This window comes from Bufo bufo, chromosome 2 (genome assembly GCF_905171765.1).
Source record: "Bufo bufo chromosome 2, aBufBuf1.1, whole genome shotgun sequence".
NCBI lineage: Eukaryota > Metazoa > Chordata > Amphibia > Anura > Bufonidae > Bufo > Bufo bufo.
Window position 1 is genome coordinate 98526598 of NC_053390.1, and position 16459 is coordinate 98543056.

At 48.3% G+C, this 16459-nt stretch overlaps 2 protein-coding genes across 2 annotated transcripts in view; one reads left to right on the forward strand and one right to left on the reverse strand.

Moving 5' to 3' along the window:
- The window catches only part of CENPK (centromere protein K), an 86799-nt gene extending 81038 nt beyond the window's left edge, over nt 1-5761 (reverse strand). Inside the window, exon 1 of the mRNA XM_040421337.1 lies at nt 5634-5761. Coding sequence (XP_040277271.1) covers nt 5634-5657 — 24 coding nt within the window. The 5' untranslated portion in view covers nt 5658-5761. The remainder of the gene's footprint in view (nt 1-5633) is intronic.
- PPWD1 (peptidylprolyl isomerase domain and WD repeat containing 1) overlaps nt 5762-16459 on the forward strand; it is a 43596-nt gene continuing 32898 nt past the window's right edge. Inside the window, exons 1-4 of the mRNA XM_040421335.1 lie at nt 5762-6016; nt 6457-6559; nt 8601-8701; nt 10142-10262. Coding sequence (XP_040277269.1) covers nt 5797-6016; nt 6457-6559; nt 8601-8701; nt 10142-10262 — 545 coding nt within the window. The 5' untranslated portion in view covers nt 5762-5796. The remainder of the gene's footprint in view (nt 6017-6456; nt 6560-8600; nt 8702-10141; nt 10263-16459) is intronic.

The window sequence follows — 16459 nt, forward strand, 5'->3', positions numbered from 1 at the left end:
TTAAGCGGGCATCCTGTCACAACGCCGGGGGGGGGGGGGGGGGGGGGGGGGGGGGGTCATGTCAATTCTGACCTGCGGTTTGCTGCGTTTCCGGTCCATTCGGGTCTCCAGGGACCCGATGAACCGGAAAAAGACTGATCGGTGGTGTGATTACACACCACCAATCACAGTACGAACATTTGGGAGAGGCGGTGCTGGCCGTGGTGCTGAATGCCGCTGTCCAGGGTGCTGATTGGTGCAGGGAGAGAGGCGGGAGATTTAAACTTCCAGCGCTCCTCTCTCCCCTCCTCTTCCTGTTCAGCACCTGCACCGTCCAGCACCGTCCTCACCAGCTCCTGCGATCCCCCCCATCGGCACCCATCACCCTCCAGGTAGGTTAGGGTCAGTAAGGGAAAGGCACCGTTAGGCAGGGATAGAAGGGAAGTTAGTTAGGAAAAAACAAAAATTTTTATCTAAACTTATTGTTTTTTAGCTTTGAGACCCTAGACTCCCCCTGCCACTTGCCCCCCCCCCCCCCCAGCCCCCCCACCATAAGCCAGAGATTCCAGATTTTGTTGGCAATCCAGGAATCCAGATTCCCACAGTGGGGTTCACTGAAATGAAATTTTTTTTTTTTTTTTTTTCAGTGACCCATTTGTGAATCTGATGGTGGAGCAGACGAATCTGTACGCCCAACAGTTCGTTGCTCAGCACCCGGGCTCCTTTTTGGCTAGACCCGGTGGCTGGACTCCGGTCAGTGCAGCCGAGATGAGGACATTTTGGGGTCTCTGGTGCAAAAACCCAGTGTCAGGCAATACTGGAGTGGGGACGTCCTCTACCAGACCCCACTTTACAGTATGGCCATGACACGCTCCCGGTTTGAGGCCATCCGGAAATGTCTGCATTATTCAGATAATGCAGCATGTCCCCCCCGAGGTGATCCTGCCCATGACCGTCTGTATAAGATACGGCCGGTCATCGATCACTTAGGGGCCAAATTTGCGCAGGCCTACGTACCTGGAAGGGAGGTCGCGGTTGATGAGTCTCTCGTTGCGTTCAAGGGGAGACTCAGTTTCCGCCAATACATTCCCACTAAGCGGGCGAGGTATGGCGTTAAAATGTACAAAATTTGTGAGAGTGCCTCAGGGTATGTACGAGGGGCGAGATTCCCGTATTCAACCCCCAGAATGTCCCCCCACTCTGGGTGTTAGCGGGAAACTCGTGTGAGACCTTAGGTACCCACTGCTAGATAAGGGTTACCACTTGTACGTGGATAACTTTTATACCAGCATTCCCTTGTTCAGGTCCCTTGCTGCCAGATCCACGTTCGCTTGTGGGACCGTGCGGAAAAATCAAAGCGGCCTCCCTACCTTCCCCCTCCAGGTACCTATCCCCAGGGGTGAGACCCGTGCCCTTACCAGTGGAAACCTGTTGCTGGTCAGGTATAAGGACAAGAGGGATGTCCTTGTACTGTCCACAATCCACGGTAACAGCACCACCCCAGTCTCTGTCCGAGGTACCGCGGCAACGGTCCTCAAGCCCGATTGTATTGTTGACTACAATCGGTATATGGGAGATGTTGATCTCTCTGATCAAGTCCTCAAGCCATATAATGCCATGCGCAAAACCCGGGCATGGTACAAAAAAGTTGCGGTCTAAATATTTATTGCCCTGATTCTGTAGTTTGCAGAAACACCCCATATGTGGTCATAAATGGCTATATAGCCACACGGCAGGGCATAGAACGAAAGGGAACGCCATATGGTTTCTGGAAGGCAGATTTTGATGGACTGTTTTTTTTGACACCATGTCCCATTAGAAGCCCCCCCCCCCCCGATGTAGACTAGAAACTCCAAAAAAGTGACCCCATCTAAGAAACTACACGCCTCAAGGTATTTAAAAGTTACTTTACAAACTTTGTTAACCCTTTAGGTGTTCCACAAAATGAAATAGCGAATGTAGAAACAATTTTAGAATTTAAATTTTTTGATACCTTGCCTCAAAAAAGTGTAATATAGAGCAACCAAAAATCATATTTACCCTAAAATAGTCCCAAAACAACAACCACCTTAACCAGTAGTTTCCTAGATGGGGTCACTTTTATGGAGTTTCTACTCTAGGGGTGCATCAGGGGGCTTGAAAGGGTACATGGTGTAAATAAACCAGTCCAGCAAAATCTGCCTTTCAAAAACCATATGGCGTTCTAGGGATCGACCGATTATCGGTTTGGCAGATATTATCGGCCGATATTGAGGATTTTGAACGTTATCGGTATCGGCATCAATTTTGCCGATATACCGATAACGTATGGGGAACACAGAACGCGCTGCTGACAGCGCTCTCTGTGTTCCCTCCGCAGCACAGGGGAGAAGGAAGCAGTGTCTCCTCCCCCTGTGCTGCTGCTGCCGCCAATGAGGGGATAGAACATAAGAGGAGGGGAGGGGCTGTGGCCGCTGCGCCACCAATGAAGATAAGCCTCTCATTCATTCATATACAGGAGGCGGGAGCTGGTTGCAGAATCACATAGCCGGCTCCCGACCTCTATGAGCAATAGCTGCGGTCCGCGGTAGTTAACTCCTCAGGTGCCGCGGATCGCAGCTACCGCTGATAGAGGTCGGGAGCCGGCTATGTGATTCTGCAGCCAGCTCCCGCCTCCTGTATATGAATGATCGATAGACTTATCTTCATTGGTGGCGCAGTGCGCCCCCCCAAGCCCCCCAGTATTAATCATTGGTGGCGCAGTGCGCCCCCCACCCCCATCCCAATCCCGGCCAATAGTAAAAACATTGGTGGCGCAGTGCGCCCCCCCCACCCAGTATTAATCATCTGTGGCAGTGGCCACAGGATCCCCTCTCCCCTGCTCCTCCGATCGGAGCCCCAGCTGTGTAAGCCTGGGGCTCCGATCGGTTACCATGGCAGCCAGGACGCTATTGAAGCCCTGGCTGCCATGTTCAGCTCCATGCTGCTGTGTGCACTATGCACAGAGCAGCAGGGACAGTGTGAGATCCTATTCACCCTGATAGAGCTCTATCAGGGGGAATAGGACAAAGGTTCTAGTCCCTAAGGGGGTTAAAAGTTAGTAAAAAAAACCCACAAAAATATTAAGTATAAATGAAAAAGATTTATAAAAAAAAAAATACACATTAACAATAAACAAAAAAAATACACATTAACAATATTAACATATTAATTTTCAGCAGATTTGTGTAGGAATTTTTTTTTTTCTCAAAAATGAAAATTCCCAGAATATCGGTATAAATTATCGGCTATCGGCCTGAAAGTTCACAAATTATCGGTATCGGCCCTAAAAAATCAATATCGGTCGATCCCTATGGCGTTCCCCTTCTTCTATGTCCTGCCGTTTGGCCAAACAGTAGTTTAGGACCACATATGGGGTGTTTTTGCAAACTACAGAATCAGAGCAACCCATATTGAGTTTTGTTAGGCAGTTAACCCTTACTTTATTTCTGGAAAAAATGGGTTAAAATGAAAAACTTTCCAAAAAATTGAAATTCCAAAATTGGTTCTCCATCTGCTATTAACTCTTGTGGAACACCTAAAGGGTTAACAAAGTTTGTAAACCCAGTTTTGAATACCTTGAGGGGTGTACTTTCTTAGATAGAGTCACTTTTTTGGAATTTCTATTCTAGGGGTGCAACGGGGGGCTTGAAATGGGACATGGTATAAACAAAACCAGTCCTGCAAAATCTGCCTTCCAAAACCCATATGGTGTTCCCCTCCTTTTATGTCCTCTTCCAGTTTGGCCAAACAGTAGTTTACGACCACATATGGGGTGTTTTTGCAAACTACAGAATCAGGGCAACCCATATTGAGTTTTGTTTGGCAGTTAACCCTTGCTTTGTTCCTGGAAAAAAATTATTATATTGGAAAATATTCCAAAAAATCTAAGGCTACTTTCACACTAGCGTTCGGGGCTCCGCTTGTGAGTTCCGTTTGAAGGCTCTCACAAGCGGCCCCGAACGGATCCGTCCAGCCCTAATGTATTCTGAGTGGATGCGGATCCGCTCAGAATGCATCAGTCTGGCAGCGTTCAGCCTCCGCTCCGCTCAGCAGGCGGACACCTGAACGCAGCTTGCAGCGTTCAGGTGTCCGCCTGGCCGTGCGGAGGCAAACGGATCCGTCCAGACTTACAATGTAAGTCAATGGGGACGGATCCGTTTGAATTTGACACAATATGGCTCAATTTTCAAACGGATCCGTCCCCCATTGACTTTCAATGTAAAGTCTGGACGGATCCGTTTGGATTATCATGAACAAAAAAATATATTTTTTTTTTGTTTTGTTTATGGTAATGCAAACGGATCCGTTCTGAACGGATCTAAGCGTTTGCATTATAGGTGCAGATCCGTCTGTGCAGATACCAGACGGATCCGCACCTAACGCAGGTGTGAAAGTAGCCTAAATTCTCAAATTTTATGTCCATTTGCCATAAAGTCTTGTGGAAGACCTAAAGGGTTAACAGAGTTTGTAAAATCAGTTTTGAACACCTTGAGGGGTGTAGTTTCTAAAATGGGGTCATTTTTGGGTGGTTTCTATTATGTAAGCCTCGCAAAGTGACTTCAGACCTGAACTGGTCCATAAAAAGTGGGATTTGGAAAATTTCAGAAAAATTTCAAAATTTGCTTCTAAACTTCTAAGCCTTGTAACATCCCCAAAAAATAAAATATCATTCCCAAAATGATCTAAACATGAAGTAGACATATGGGGAATGTAAAGTCATCACAATTTTTGGGGGTATTACTATGTATTACAGAAGTAGAGAAACTGAAACTTTGAAATTTGCAAATATTTCAAAATTTTTGGTAAATTTGGTATCTTTGTATGCAAAAAAATTAACTTTTTTGACCCAATTTTACCAGTGTCATGAAGTACAATATGTGACGAAAAAACAATCTCAGAATGGCCTGGATAAGTCAAAGCGTTTTAAAGTTATCACCACTTAAAGTGACACTGGTCAGATTTGCAAAAAATGGCCAAGTCCTTAAGGTGAAATAGGGCTGAGTCCTTAACCCCTTAGGGACGCATGACGTATCGGTACGGCGTGGTTCCCGAGTCCTTAAGGTGAAATAGGGCTGTGTCCTTAAGGGGTTAAAGAGGTTGTCCTATCAACAACTTGCCCCTATTCACAGGATAGGGAACAAGTGTCTGATCAGGGGTCCGACGCTGATCATGAGAATGGGGGTCAGGCAGAGAATGGTGGAGATAGCGGAGTACAAGTGCTCGCTGCCTCCAGCATCCCCCCAGATGAGTGGAGCTGATCAGCAGGGGCGCAGCCAGTGGTCGCCCCCCGCTGATCAGACACTCATCTCCTATCCTATTGTCTTAATGGGTCAACCCCTATAAGACAGGGGAATTAGACCCCCTTTCTAGGGATTGGTAGGGGTCCCAGGTCTCAGACCCCCTGCTGATCTGTTACTTCCTATCCAGTAGATAGGGGTTAACTTTAGGGAAAACAAAATGGAAGCATATGAGCGGTGACAGGAGTGTCGCTAGTGCTGGGTCCTGGGCCCACATTATAGCCGACCCCTGTATGTGACTGATAGTGACCAGAACAAGGCGCGGCTCAGTCACGGGGGACTACTACAGGCTCCCTCCTCTATCCTCAGCACACCCAGCCAGCCCGGTAATGTTACCATGGTGACAGCAGGTGCCGCCATCCCAGCCGCTGTCAGACCACGAACCGAACAACACAAGCCCGAATCAGGCGCGCCTGCTAGCTATTGGCAGGCGGAGTGACGTCACCAGAGAGCGCCGCAGAGGAGGCGTGTCGCGGGATAGTGACGTTCTACGGCAAGCATGGCGGACAGGAAGCGGCGAGCCAGGAGAAGCAGCAGCAGTAGTAGTACTAGTAGTAGCAGCAGCTCTAGCTCCAGGTCTAGTAGGGAGGACGAGAAGCGGGTGAAGCGGGAGAAGCAGGAGAAGCCGGAGAAGCCGCAGAAAAGAGAGGAGGAGGAAGACGATGGCGGCTGGGTGGGACCGCTTCCAGCTGAGGCAACTCAGAGCAAGAAGCGGAAAGGTCGGTGATGGGTCTATCTGTTTATTTATAGTTATGTCCTCCGCACAGAACGATCCCATATATCCCCAGAAAGCAAGAGGGCTAGTCATGCCCCCACTCCCACCCCTGAAGGCCTGCCAAGGGGGGGAGGCTCCATCGTGAGACAGCCTCCATCGTGAGACAGCCTCCATCGTGAGACAGCCTCCATCGTGAGACAGCCTCCATCGTGAGACAGCCTGCCAGGGGGGGAGAACTGTGGAAGATCAGTACGGTCAAGTAGGAGTCCGTGCACACCAGACATTACAAGAAACCTAGGCGTTTATTTAACCATTTGTTGTTAGCTGAGATATGGCCGTTCGGACGGTCTGGTGAAGTAGACAGAATACGTTTTCTAAATAATGACCTGCTTTCTGTTTATAGAACAGAATTTAACAGAAATGTCTCTTTCTTTTTCCTCCTAGTTCTGGAGTTTGAGAGAGTTTACCTGGACAACCTCCCCAGCGCTTCAATGTACGAGCGCAGCTACATGCACCGCGACGTCATCTCCCACATCGTATGCACCAAGTGAGCTTTTTTCCTGAACAGTTCTGAGCCGCCACGTTTGTAGATGGAGCATGCATAAAGGAGACTTTCAGCTCTGTCAGGGGCGTTCATGCTATTACACTATTGCAGCGTACAGGAGTCACACACACAGTGCTACAGAGCACTAGTGAGACCTCATTTGGAGTATTGTGCTCAGTACTGGAGGCCATATCTCCAGAAGGATATAGATACTCTAGAGAGAGTTCAGAGAAGAGCTACTAAACTAGTACATGGATTGCAGGATAAAACTTACCAGGAAAGATTAAAGGACCTTAATATGTATAGCTTGGAAGAAAGACGAGACAGAGGGGATATGATAGAAACTTTTAAATACATAAAGGGAATCAACTCGGTAAAAGAAGAAAAACTACCACAAGAGGACATAGTTTTAAATTAGAGGGGCAAAGGTTTAAAAGTAATGTAAGGAAGTATTACTTTACTGAGAGAGTAGTGGATGCATGGAATAGCCTTCCTGCAGAAGTGGTAGCTGCAAATACAGTGAAGGAGTATAAGCATGCATGGGATAGGCATAAGGCCATCCTTCATATAAGATAGGGCCAGGGGCTATCCATAGTATTCAGTATATTGGGCAGACTAGATGGGCCAAATGGTTCTTATCTGCCGACACATTCTATGTTTCTATAATGAGAATTTGCAACTTTTCGTTTTTCTTACAACTTTTGAAAAGTGGCACTATAAAAGTGGACAGGGCTTAACGGCAGGGACGGGACCTCCTCCAGACCCTCCGCTTTAGATACAGCCGCTCAGAGCTGGCTCATGAACTTCCTGGAGATGCGCCAGATTTATTAAGCGATGCCTCTTGATAAATTTAACTACCAGTAAGGGTACTTTCACGCTTGCGGCAGAGGATTCCGGCAGGCAGTTCCGTCAAAACCTATGCCAACTGATGGCATTTGTAAGACTGATCAGGATCCTGATCCGTCTGACAAAAGCATTGAAATGCCAGATCCGTCTCTCGGGTGTCATCCGGAAAAACGTATCCGGCATTTTATTTTTTTTTCACATTTTTTGCGGTCTGAGCATGCGCAGACCGCAAAAACGTATCCGTTATGCCGGATCCGGCATTCCGGCAAGTGTTCCGGAATTTTGGACTTTGATAAAACTGTAGCATGCTGCGGTATTATCTCCGTCCTGAAGTCAAAAAGACTGAACTGAAGACATCCTGATGCATCCTGAACGGATTGCTCTCTTTAAGAATGCATGGGGATAAAACTGATCAGTTCTTTTCCGGTATAGAGCCCCTAGGACGGAACTCTATGCCGGAAAAGAATAACGCTAGTGTGAAAGTACCCTAATTCTGCACTAATGAACTTTATACTAAGACTAGCGTTTATAATGTATATCTGCCCCACTATTGGCATGGCAGTGTTTTAGATCCGTATTCTTAACCGATGTACTTTAGTATCAGTATTATAAACCAGAGCCAGGAGTTGCAAATTTTCCGTTACGGATTTTCTGTGTTTTGGATGCAAATTACTGACAAATTTGCGCAAGTGTGAATGAGGCTTCAATGGGATTTTATGAGTCTTCCTGCAGTATAGTATATTCTATATTGTTAGGTGGCTTGTAGTGCTCGATCCCTGATATTCAGTGGCCTTAGGGTCCCTGCAGGTTATCTGACGTCAGAAGCCAGCCCAGCGCTCAGCTGATCACTGTGGCTCTGGCTTCTCTAATGCTTGAAGATCAGCCCTTAGCTCTGAGGAAAGCTGGTCAATGAATGGTCAACCACGCATGGGCTAGGTGTGCCAGAGTGAGAGCTGTTCATAGTACATAGAAGCTGTCATTTTGGACTGTCCCCCTTTATGACAGCCATCTGCATTATTAGGGGATATGAAAAGGGGTTGTCCTTGTGAGATGACCCCTTGATAACGCCCACAAGGTTTGTAAGCAGATAGATTGTATATTTTTGAAGGCAGCGTTGAGTAGATTATAGGAAATAACTGGAAAAATATTCTTTCTGGTTGTCATCAGCTCTGCTGGACTAATGCTTGTCTTACCACAGGACGGACTTTGTTATAACTGCTAGCCACGATGGGCATGTCAAGTTCTGGAAGAAAGTGGAAGAAGGAATTGAATTTGTGAAACATTTCCGCAGTCATTTGGGTAAGCACATTATGTTGCACTTAAAGGGGTATTCCATTTATGTAACGTTATCCCCTAACCGCAGGATTATTGGATCGGTGGCGGTCCTACCGCTGGGTCTCACAGGACCCTGTATCCCATCGAGCCCAGAGAAATGACTGGAGCGGCCTGTCAGGAATGTCAGCGGCTTCACTGATTTCTATGGAAGTTCTCCAAAACTCCCTAAGAAGAACCTATCACCTCCCTGCCCCCATCTGTTTTATTGTAAAAACTGTTTGTCCCCAGAAAATAAACCAAATTCTAAATTTGTCATTAATAAGGTAAAAGTGCATTTTATTTGTTTTCCCATGACTAATGTAAAAAATTAAAATCAGGCATCATATAGGACATGACAATCTCTTTCTAATAAAGCTAGAACCAGCCCAGCACTTCACATGGATCCAGAGATCTCCACATTCATTGCTCTGCTAGATTTATATCAAGCTGACAGCTCAGGGGGCGTGTCTATTCTGCTGCAGATAAGGGGGCGTGTCCATGCTCTCCCTATCACAGCTCAGGAGACAGTAGAAGGATGAAACTGAGCATGTGCGACCATCTCAGTGAGCAGGTCAAAGAAGTAAGAAAAAAAACAAACAGCAGGTGGCGCTATACAGATGCATTTTATTGATTAACTCAAAAGTAATCAGATCCAGGTGCTGGTTTGAAAACTGTAGAATATTTTTCGTGGGACAACCCCTTTAACTACTATGAGTCATTTGAATAATCACGTCGTGCGTACTTGACGCGTATAAAGTGTTTTTTTTTAGGTCCACTGTAAATTTAAAAGGTGGTGGTTGTGAAGTATTTTAAAGCAGTGTGCTGGGCATGTTGTTTTGTGTGAACTGACGGCAGAATATCTGGATATAGATTTTTCTTGTTGGAGTTGACGGCATTGAGCTCCTGGTCTTGTTCTTTTGTTTCAGACGTGGCCTCCTGCTTCATTCTGACCTACTGTCTGTCCTTGTGCTAGGCACAGGCTTGATGTGATCCATTCACCCTCACTCACACATCATAACATAGGAGCGGTACATGGCTCTCTCACCACTGAAAGAGGTATTGTGCAAGGGAGAATGGAGCAGGTGACCACTGCTGGACCAGAGGAACCGGGTGGCTGGGACAAGTATAACATTCCAGAACTGTAAGGGTTACATAGCATCATAAATCAGTATACTATGCAACCCAGGGCAGTGCTGGGAGGTCAGGTCGGGTGCTCTTGCTGACATGCTGCGAGTCCAATCCGTGGAACTTGATTGTGTGAAAGGGGCCTTATATGACATAGGAAACTACCAACAAAGATGATATTTGTTCAGTTGTAATTGAGCTTTCCAGATTTGTGGGAATGAGCATAATATGATAGGCGGCGGTAACCTTACAATGCTGCTTCTCACAGTGGGATCCATCTTCTTTATGTATCTGGTCCAGGCGTGATAGAGAGCATTGCGGCCAGCTCCGAAGGCTCACTTCTCTGCACTGTTGGAGATGACCAAGCGATGAAAGTCTTTGATGTCGTCAACTTTGATATGATCAACATGCTGAAGCTTGGGTAAGGTATCCTACCTGATTTATTCAGGAGCAAATCACTGGGTTTGATTAAGAATGAAATGGTATTAAATGACTGACATCAGAGAAAAAAAAAACTCAATGCAGCAGCACTCTGCAAACACAGATAAAGTGCAAAAATGCCATAGTTCTAGAAAATATTCTGGTGCTAATGCTAAGATTCTTGGCAAATACATTTTGTACAAAATCACTTGGGCCTGTCTGCCGGCGTTCTTCTTGCAATTATTCTGGCGGTGTGACTGACTCCTGTTGGTCATCCACCCCTGACTAGCCTGTCTGTCCCATAGGTTGATTTTAATTAGTGTAAGTATAAAGCTGTAGCCTGCTCTCACTGCATTCATTGCACCAGGAGAAGTATAGCGTGGGCTCAGCATGCATGTTGGTACCTGCATTCCCTGGATTTAATGGAGGCTATTATGGCACATAACAGGTAGTGTTTAGTGTTGGGTTCCTGTCTTATAGAGATCACCTTGACGCCGGCAGAAGGGCCCAAATAATTTCATACAAAATGTATTTGCCAAGAATCTCAAATTTACAAAATAAGCGTAGCATCAGCACCAGAATGTTTTCTATAACTATGCCATTATTGTACTTTTTTTGTGTTTTCAGAGTGCTGGTGCATTGTGTGTTGTTTTTTTTTTTTTTTTTCTTTGTGTTTCTAGCCATTGCGGCGTGCACCTGCACATTGGGATGTGCTGACTGACCCCCTTTTTCTTGACATCAGAGAATGTTCTTGTCATTGCTTTACTTTTGCTTTCTGATTTAAAAAGAAAAATGACAAACTTTTCTAATGTGCTGTTCTCACACAAGGGACTCAAAGAGAAAGGATGGTCATGGAGCAGGGAAGTTAGTGGCTGCCATATATGCGCTCATGCCCAACACCCTCTAGGGTCAATTCCATAGCAAGCCAGTTTACCTCTTAGTATATTTTCTAGAGCAGTGTTTCCCAACCAGTGTGCCTCCAGTTGTTGCAAAACTACAACTCCCAGCATGCCCGAAACAGCCAAAGGCTGTTTCGGGCATGCTGGGAGTTGTAGTTTTGCAACAGCTGGAGGCACACTGGTTGGGAAACACTGTTCTAGAGTGTCTGAGGAAACCAGAGTACCTAGAAGAAACATGTGGAGAACATACAAACTCCATGCAGATGTTCATGTAGTAAAAAGCTGGCATTGCTGAGCTCCCACTCCCCTGAGCGCTGGTAATAGCCCTTGACAAAGGGTGACAGCATGTGAAATGGCCATAGGCTGGATCCTTCACATCTTGTGACAATACCACGATAAAGAAGTTTATTTCCACGTTGGTGAGTGCCACAACTTTCCTTTTGTTTGGATTCCGTGTAGATCAGGGGTGCACAACCTTCTCTGGCCTGGGGCCACATTGGTTCAATCTAACAGTCTCATGGGCAAAAGTAAAACCTAAAGGGGTATTACAAACTGAAACCTGGCATATTGAATGTCTACATCATAAGTGTCTGATAGGTGCTGCTTACACTTCCAGGACTTCCATCTAATGGGAGAATACACAGGAAAAAAACATCCGAGCAGCCATTAGACATAGACGAGCATGTCTGTGACCGGATGTTTGGGAACCGCACAGAAAGGTATCAAGGGCTGCATGTGGCCCCTGGGATACAGGTTGTGTACCCCTGATGTAGATGTTGCTTCTGGTTGGATTTGAACATAGAACCACAGCACTGCAGGCAACAGTGCTAACATTAAAGGGGTTCTGCACTTTGTTTAAACTGGTCGGCGGCTGTTTGAGTAGGCAGCGGCGCTCCAGCAGCGCTGCGGCCTTCTCATTGTTTACCGCTGGCCGAGTGTTGTCAAGACTAGTATCAACATGCCTGGGCGCAGCTAAGCTCCATTCAAGTGAACACAACTTAGCCCCGCCCAGGCCAGTTTATACTAGTCGTGACGTCACTCGGCCAGCGGTAAACAGTGAGAAGGCCGCAGCGCTGCTGGAGCGCCTCTGCCTTCTCAAACAGCTAATCGGCGGGGGTCCCGGGTGTCTGACCCCCGCCGATCAGAAGCTGATGATCTATCCAGAGGATAGATCATCAGTTTAAACAAAGTGCAGAACCCCTTTAAGCTACCGTGCTGCCCAACTATTGTTACTGTTGTTACAGCAGCTTTACATACTTTTTCATTTCCATACCTTTTCCACGTCACTGGTCAAGTGCCACTTCCATAGAGATGTCCTCAAACAGAGACACTTCTGTTTAACACCTTCGCTACCAGCGGTGTACATGTACGGTGCTGGAGCGATGGGAAAACATGGTGCCCGCTCGAACGTGCAGCGGGCGTCATGGCCGGCAAGTCTCTGCTCTTTCAAATAACCTGCTCTAATTACCGTGATCGTCATTATTGCCTTTAGATGCCGTGATCAAGTGAGATCTTGGCATCTTAAGGGTGAAAAACACATAAGCTCGCACTTCTGGGCTTCTTACCGGCATCCTCTGCGGCCAATGAGGATGCAGGAAATTGATTTTAATGTGCTGGGTCTCGCTGAAGAGACCCTGAACATTAAAGCTGCAATTCTTATTTTGGTGAACATATACCTAAGACATGAGCAATTCTGAACAATTAATGGACATAAACAATCCATGATTGTTCAGAATAAAAAAAATTGGATTTTGTAGGCTCAAATACAAGTTTCAAAAAGTTAAAAAAAAACTGTAAAAATGTATAAAAAAAAATAATTAAATCACCCCTCTTTCTGTAGTATAAAAAAAAAATACATAAATAACAAAAAAAATATAAACATGGGTATCACCGTGACTGAAAACGCCCGTACTATTAACATATAAAAATATTTTTCCAATATGGCGTAACGAAAAAAAGGGTCAAAATAACCAATTTGCCATTCTTTCATTGCTTCTCTTGCCCAAAACAATGTAATAAAATGTGATCAAAGTCACACATTCTCCAAAATGGTATCACTAAAAACTACAGATTGTCCTACAAAAAATGAACCCCACAAAGCTCATTAGATCTAACTAAAAAAGTTATGGGGGTCAGAATATGGTGATGTAAAAAATATATATATTTCTCGCTTATATCATTGGGGGACACAGACCATGGGTATAGCTGCTTGCTGCCACTAGGAGGCGACAGTAGGCTGAAAACTGTTAGCTCCTCCTCCGGCCAGGAGAGAGCCTTCAGTTTTTAGCTTAGTGTCGTAGGAGGCAGACCCCTGCTCTGCAGGGTGGCTGCTATTTTATTTTATTTTTTAAAGATTTTTTTTCATTTTCATCCCCGGGGGGGCTGACCGCTGACGTTTATTCCACCGCTCTGCCCCCACAAGAAGACAAAGTGGACCAGGAGGGCTTGACCTTCCTGCTCCCCCCCAGCCATGGGGCCACTTATTCTCGCCCTCCAATCCGGTCCCTGTCACTTGTGCCATTGACTGAAGAGGTGGCAACGCTGGTCTGGATCGGGCGAAGAACACAGATGAAGACAGGTAAGTATGTCTCTCTGTGTTCTGTGTGTGTCACCAGGGGCTGGACTCTCATGGCAATATGGACTGGAGCACGATCTAGGTACCTGGGGACCTCCTGCAACGCTCCTCCCCACCCGTGCACCGCCAGCACGGGGGGGGGGGGGGGTTAACTCTGCAGCGGGAGCGTTCCTATGCGGCGGCCTTCCCCCTCCTTCGGCGACTTCCCTCAGCGATCGCGGGCGGCGGCGCTGCGCTTGCCGCCGCCCTCCCCCTTCATTTTCTGCCTTGGGAGACATCTCCCATTTATAAATCCCTCTGTCTCTCTTGGACCGCGGCCGGGCTTTTTCTCCGTAGGGGGGGAGGGGGGTAGGCGGGACTTAGCGCCGGCGGTCCGTGAGGGAAAGGGTTAACTTACGTCGGGCGGCTGGAGGGGGGCGGAGCCTAGTTTTCCCGCCGCGCTCCCCTGCCCTGCCTGCTCCTCCAGGAAGTACAGAGGCAGTGCACGTGTTTTCCCACCCTGAGAGGATCGTCCTTCTCGCTGCAGATCGCCTTCCCGCCACATCCTGACTCTGGGGACACATTCCAAGGGTTACTCTGCGCCACTCTGGTAGGACCAGTGCTGCTCCCCCCCCCCCCCCCTCTATACCCTCTCTGGCTTCCTGCCCTCGGTCATGTCGGACCCAGCGGATCCCGCGCCCCAGGTCCTTAGTAGGGCTACCCATTATGCCTGCACTTCATGCAATGTGAAGTTTCCTAGAGGTCAAGCGAACCCCCTCTGTGCCTCATGCCAGGCCACCCAGAACGTGCCACCTCAGTCGCAGTCCACTGACGTGCACCCTTCTGCTGAAAGTATGGAACCGGAATGGGCCAGGTCCCTGTCCAGGGGGGCGGTGACTGACCTGTCTAAGATCTCCCAATCCACCCTTTCCTTAATGGGTCGCTTGGTGGAGACGTCACCTGCACAACCTGCTCTATCCCAGGGCGCACCATCCAGGAGCAGGCACCCCAGCAAGCGTCCCAGGCAGGAACGCCCCTCCTCCTCCCCCCGGTTCACTGTCCAGGATGTCCTCGTTGGTTGGAGACCATTCGTCTGGAGGAGAACTCGCCGAGTTGGACACGGATCTGGATCCGGACCGCTCATCCCAGATGGCTGCCTTAGTGGACAGTCTGGTGTCGGCAATCCGGGACACCTTTCAGCTTCAAGAGGAGGGCCCCTCTTCCAGTCACCAGGGGGTTTCTTTCCTGCGTAGCAAACAGGCTCCCAAGTCGTTCCCGGTACATGACGATTTTTCCGTCCTCACCGCTAAAGCATGGGAACATCCAGGTTTCCTGATTCCCAAGTGGCTGGATCTTCTTTATCCGTTCCCCCCGGTTTGGGTGGGTAAGTGGTCTTCCCCTCCAAAGGTGGACCCGCCGGTGGCTCGCCTGGCCAAGAATACCACTATTCCAGTTGTGGGCGGCTCCTCTCTGCAGGACTCCGTAGACCGACGGGTCGAATCGCTGGCGAAGTTGATTTTTTTTTTTCTACCACCGGTTCGACACTCCGTCCCATTTTCGCTTCAGCGTGGGTGGCTATGGCGGTTTCTGAATGGGTCCTGCGCTTACATCAAGATTTAGATTCGGGCCTTTCCCGCACAGACCTCCAGGATCTGGCGGCCCAGATATCCCAGACGGGGAAGTACCTTTTGTGAGGCGGCCCTGGACGCGGGTTCCACGGTCGCGCGGTCCTCCGCCTTTGCCGTCTCCATTCGACTGGAACTCTGGTTAAAGGCCTGGCAGGCCGATTCTCCCTCTAAACGTTCCCTTCTCTCCCTTCCCTTCGCTGGTTCTTGTCTTTTTGGGCCCAAACTTGACAAAATAATTTCTGAGGCCACGGGTGGCAAAAGCACCCATCTTCCACAGCCCAAACCCAAGCATTCTTTTCGCCCATGTCCTTCTGCACCTCGCCAGTCCTTTCGCCGCTTCACGGGCACCCGCCTGGCGGCTCTCTCGACCGCCCACCCAGGAGCAATGGCGGAAGCCTTCATTCAAGCCACAGCCCGCCTGGCGTCCCCGAGCTCCACCTCAGCGTCTTCCTCTGGCAAGCAATCCCCTGCATGAAGGTGCGCTCCCACCTTCCTGGGTCGGCGGTCAGCGCCTTCATTTTCAGGAGGTTTGGCAGGCCCACATCTCAGACGCCTGGGCACTTGAGGTGGTCACTTCGGGCTACAAGTTGAAGTTCAAATCCATGCCTCCAAACCGTTTTTTTTCTGTCCCGCCCCCCCCAGGGAGCCTTCTTTCAAGCGGTTCAAGATCTGCTGGTCAGGGGAGTAATCTCCCCTGTTCCGGCGAGAGAGCGTTTCTCCGGTTTTTACTCCAACCTCTTCATTGTACCCAAGAAGGAGGGAGCGGTCCACACGGTGTTGGACCTCAAGAGGTTGAACCGTTACCTTCGAGTGCGCCGTTTTCGCATGGAGTCTCTTCGCTCCGTGATTGCTTCCTTGGCGCAAGGGGAATGATTAACTTCGGTGGATATCCAGGACGTCTACCTGCACGTCCCCATTGCGATCGCCCAGCAGCGTTTTTTTTGCGCTTCGCGGTCCGCTCGGACCACTACCAGTTCGTCGCCCTACCATTTGGGCTGGCAACTGCGCCGAGGGTGTTTACCAAGGTGCTCGCTCCGCTTCTGGGCCTTACCTCGCTCCAGGGGCATCACCTTGATTCCGTACCTGGACGACATGCTCATCAAAGCGTCGTCGTTCC